This window comes from Apis dorsata, unplaced genomic scaffold, assembly GCF_000469605.1.
Source record: "Apis dorsata unplaced genomic scaffold, Apis dorsata 1.3 scaffold_263, whole genome shotgun sequence".
In the NCBI taxonomy this organism is placed as follows: Eukaryota; Metazoa; Arthropoda; class Insecta; order Hymenoptera; family Apidae; genus Apis; species Apis dorsata.
In genome coordinates, this window is record NW_006263541.1 from 431,592 (window position 1) to 436,403 (window position 4,812).

The 4,812-nt window shown below is 42.8% G+C and overlaps 2 protein-coding genes across 7 annotated transcripts in view; one reads left to right on the plus strand and one right to left on the minus strand.

The window, feature by feature from the left end:
- The window catches only part of LOC102676514 (neo-calmodulin-like), a 56,974-nt gene that overhangs the window by 11,241 nt on the left and 40,921 nt on the right, over window positions 1–4,812 (minus strand). The window lies entirely within an intron of this gene.
- LOC116185725 (troponin C-like) lies at window positions 857–4,097 on the plus strand. The gene is made up of 5 exons (XM_031510808.1): window positions 857–873; window positions 1,232–1,251; window positions 1,809–1,952; window positions 3,174–3,422; window positions 3,846–4,097. Coding segments are annotated over exons 1-5 (444 nt in total). The 5' UTR covers window positions 857–871; the 3' UTR covers window positions 3,875–4,097.

The window sequence follows — 4,812 nt, forward strand, 5'->3', positions numbered from 1 at the left end:
ATACGTAACACGCATGCACAGCAATGTTGGAGGAGCGAATGTGGTGGTTGAATGGAAACCGGTAGTATCATAGTCTGGAATGTTTTGAAATAGCAGCATCCCCTCCCCCTCCCCACTTCTTTTCGGCCGTGCTCTGCGGGCCGCCTCCGAGACCGAAACGTTGCGTTTCGCGATCTCTACGAAAATTTTATTGCTTCTCCCCGAGGAAAACTTTTTGGCAGGCCTTCCCGCCCGTACAGAAAACAATCATATAACTATAAATTTAAATAAATATCCCTCCCTCCATCCACAAAAATGGATCTCATCCTATTCCCATTCCCCGTTACACGTTATAAATTCTTTTTCTCGCTCCCGAGAAAACTTTTGTCGATCGAGACGACCGACTCCCTCCTCCTTGGAAACCGATTTCGAGGCCTCACTATTAAATTTATAAAAAACAAATTTCCTCCTCGTAAACATAATGTTCGAGAATATTATATACACGTTCGAGAAAGGAAACGAGTAGTAAATATCGGTTAGAGGGTTGGCCTAGCTAGAGGCCTAGCACGGCCTTGAAGGTGATGAGGCAGTTCGTTTTAACCCAATTACACGAGGAGGGACGGAAGGAAAGCCGGTGTATGCCGATATTGTATAGCGAGAATTGGCGGCCGAGCCGGCGTTCAGAGGCTGCGTGTGAATTTCGATAGTTCGCGGGAAGGGATGAGNGAGAGAGAGAGAAAGAGAGAGAGAGAGAGATTCTTCACCTCCCCTTCCACACCGGGTTACTAGCCGAGCTTATAAAAGATATCCAGTGTGGGATATAGCCATTAGTGCGTGAGAACGAAGAAACAAACGGCGTTCGGTTTTCTCGGGAGGCTTCATCGAGGGAAAGATCATGGTCAGTCATTTATTTGAATCGATTAACGAGGGAGGGAGGGAGAAGTACTCTTTTTTCTGTGACCTTGTTGCACACGTGCACGCATTCAATCGGAGCGGAGGGATTCCGTCCTATCGAAAATCGGACAGTTTGGAGCCGCGCCAAACGAAGGGAGATTCTTCCATTCCCGATCGATCCCGATCCACTTCCCCGATAATAGTAATTGGGGATCGATCTCTCCCCGTTTCTCTGTGCCATTCGTTTCGAAAGTGAATATCAAATATGTTACTTCTTTTCACGAAGAAGAGAAAAAGAGAAAAAGGAAAAAGAAAAGTGCGAATATAAATATCGAAGTATCATCCCTTGTCTGTTCCAGGATGACGAGCAAGTGAAAAGTAAGTAGAAACGGATCCGCTCGCTGACCGCCGCTGGGAACGAGGCGAGGAATGGAATTCGCTCATAAATAGATATGCGCGCCTCCTCCCCCCGCAGCTGGATCTTCTTCGCCCCTCTTACGCGTCAACAAGTATGGTTTCCATCCCGTCGCCGCGATGGAAGGTCGCGAATGTTTAATTTTTTTTGGAAAAACAGCTGGCCCCGGCATTTTATCTCCACGTATAAATGCGTATATACAAATATGCGCTTCAAACTTCAAAGGGGATCGATCGATCGATCGATCCTCGAGACGTGGTGGTGGGTCTCGACGCGAGGATCTACGATCTGGACGTGAACGATTTATTGCTCGGTTGCTTCCAACAACAACACTAGATTCGCCGTAAATTTTCCTCGCGAAAACGCTCGCACCTTCTCGCGTCTCGATCGAATAATACTATGATTCGAGCGATTCTCGTTGTCTCAACACGAGTTTCGACGTGAAGACCGATAAAGAAAAATATATATATATTTTTTTTTACAACGAGAGAATAAAATTCGATTGTCGTGTTTTTTACAGTGCTCAGGAGAGCATTCTCCATGTTCGATTCGACCAAGTCGGGCCGGATCGAGAAGGAGAAAGTGAGGACGATCCTCAACACTCTGGGGCACACGTTCGACGATCACGAGCTCGAGGTGTTGCTGAAACAGGAGGACGAAGAAGGTATTGGCTTCTATAATCCCCCCTCTTTTCTTTTCTTTTCTATCTAAAACACATCTTTTCGACCAGCAATCGAGTTTTACAGCAATTAGTATTTTTTTTTTTTTTTTTTTGGAACGACTTGCTCGACGGTCGACGTGGATCGATCGGCTTCGTTCGAGCGAACGAGGCCAAATAATAATTCATGATATAATATGGCCGGAGACACGGGGTACACCACGTGTACCTCGGTGAACGAAAGCCGAACGAACGGGGAAACACACAGCGCTTACACTGTGCTTTCCCAGCTGGTGGTGCCTTCCGGTATTCATTACCAGGGCAGCGTTTAACTTTTTCCAATCAATTTTAATAGCACCGCCTATATGTACCTAGACCTAGCCCCTATTTCCCTGGTGGCGTTTCTAAAAGATTGCTCGATGCTATGGACGTGGGGGAGGGAAAGAATGATAAATAATCGGGGAGAACGTTAACGACAATTCCCTTCCTTTCATCACAGGGATATTGTACGAAGAGTGAAGGGTGGATATCTGATTTCCCTTTGAACTCGAAAGGAAGAAATCTCGTCGTGAATATCCTTTTCTTTTCATCTTCCCTTCTTACTTAGACGTCGAGTCGTTCCAAGAAACGAGGAAGATTAAAAAGTATCTGTTTTTCGCAAAATGAGTTCACTTTCGCTCGAGCACGACGAGTTACAACGAGTTTAACGAAAGAAGATGAGCATGGATAGGTATTATATCTATCTGGATAAAAGGGGGTGTTTCTTTGCCCTGAAAAGGAAATCGAGGATCGAGAGCCTTCAGCTTCACTTTTCTCTGTCCATTTTTTCTCGATCCATTGCCTCGCGAAAACAATGAGAGACAATTCTAGCTTTATCAGCTTGCATTATTATGCAGATATCGTGCAGAAATCGATACTATTTCCCATTTATTCGAGCGAATAATTTTTCGTTTCGAAGAAAATCGATTAATAATCGATCGAGCGAGATGATGACTTGGATAATATATTATAAATTTAAAATTTATTAGGAGGGGGAGGAGGGTATATCCTTTTTTTGGACGGGTACCAAGTGTGTATATCGGATCTAGGATATTTCTCCACCAAAAAAAGGAAAGAGAGACTTGGATGAGGTGAACTTGTTTACATTGTCGATCAGCCACGAAGAGACGATTCTTCCTTTTCATTCTCCTTCTCTTTCTTCTTCTTTTTAAATCGTTAACCTTTCAGGAAGCGGCAAATTAAATTTCGACTCGTTCTATCGGGTTGCCTGCCACTTCCAAGAGGAGGACGACGAGGCCCTGCAGAAGGAGCTGAAAGAGGCTTTCAGGCTTTACGACAAGGAGGGGAACGGGTACATTCCAACCAGCTCTCTCAGGGAGATCCTCGCTGCTCTCGACGACCAGATAACGCCCGATCAAATGGACGGAATGATCGCTGAAATTGATACAGACGGATCTGGAACCGTCGACTTTGACGGTGAGCATACTGATTATTCTCACGATGCCGATTACGATGTCGTGGAAAAGTTAATCGAAGGAGATTGTGTGTGTGTATTATCGGATAAAAAGAAATTTTTTCCCTTCTTGTATCGAAGGCTCGATTGAAGGTCCTCTTCTCCAGCTTCTTTCAAAAATATCTTTCAAAAGGACACGACTACTATTACTACTTGCTGCTTCCCAGAAGAAAGATTTCTTTTCGCGCGAAATGAAAAGAGCTATCTCGAGATAATATTCGAGATTTCTCTTACAAGTCTCTCTTTCGAATATACATATATGTTCGCTTGCATGGAAGAATATATAGAGTCGAAAATCGATGTCGATGCTTGTGAAGATTCGTATTATCTACACTTCTCCTTTTTTCTTTTCTTCTTTTAACTTTTGGTTAATTCTTCTCTTGCAGAATTCATGGAGATGATGACCGGCGATTAAAAACGATCGACCACGGGGATTGCTGCACATTTCTTCTTCCTATTATTCTTATCGATCGTGGAAGGTGGCTTTCTTTTGAAATTCCATTCGAGAGAAAACCGAGCGCGCAATTATTCATATTTGGATCGGGAACAGGGATAAGAAGGATCGGGCTCGATTGTTTCTCTCACGCGTTCGATTGTAACGAAATCATTTGGATCATTAAACTCTGGTAAATCAGTAAGAAAAGCATTTTTCATTCGATCGAAGGTTAATTAGTTTCAAAACAATTTCCTTATTTCCTTTGTCGAGTGGCGACAATTGAATGTGAATATATATTTATCTTTAAAAAATAAGCGAGGCTAAAGCAAGCACAAAAGTTGGAATAACATCAATCTTTTAGAGATTTTATTTATTAAGTTATAAGTAATTGAAATTTGCTTATAACTTAAGATAGAGTTTCCATATAATAAAAAACCAATTATTTAGCATCAAAAACGAGCAACTATAAAATATTTGTATCACGATTAAGAAGAAATTCGATAGAACGTGTGTGAAGAAATATGCCAATATAATATGCCTTCAATTATTACCGATTTCGAGGAGAAATTGGCCAAACAGGAGTTCCATTGCCCGAATTAAAACCTTGATTCGAGAATAAAATTTTACAACTCGAATGTACCCGTGTCACGTTAGAAATCACTTAAAATCTACGTAATCCCTGTCGGAAATCGGTGGAATTGATCATAATTTCCAAGTTTTTACTCGACACCGGCTCGATGTATCGCCCAATATAATAATTTCCTGTCTCCACGAGAGCTGCGGGATATTAATCTCAGGTTGAGAAGCGAATCGGTTCAGGGAAACTCGTGTTCGAATTCCGCCCGAAGGCCACTTATTCGATCGACTCGGCCATCGACTCGCGGCCTCTTCGTCCTCGAGGCCTCTATACTTAATAA

Coding starts and splice junctions, on each gene's coding strand:
- LOC116185725 (XM_031510808.1), top strand. Junction 1,252..1,808: donor GGATGACGAGCAAGTGAAAA/GTAAGTAGAAAC, acceptor TGTTTTTTACAG/TGCTCAGGAGAGCATTCTCC. Junction 1,953..3,173: donor GAAACAGGAGGACGAAGAAG/GTATTGGCTTCT, acceptor TTAACCTTTCAG/GAAGCGGCAAATTAAATTTC.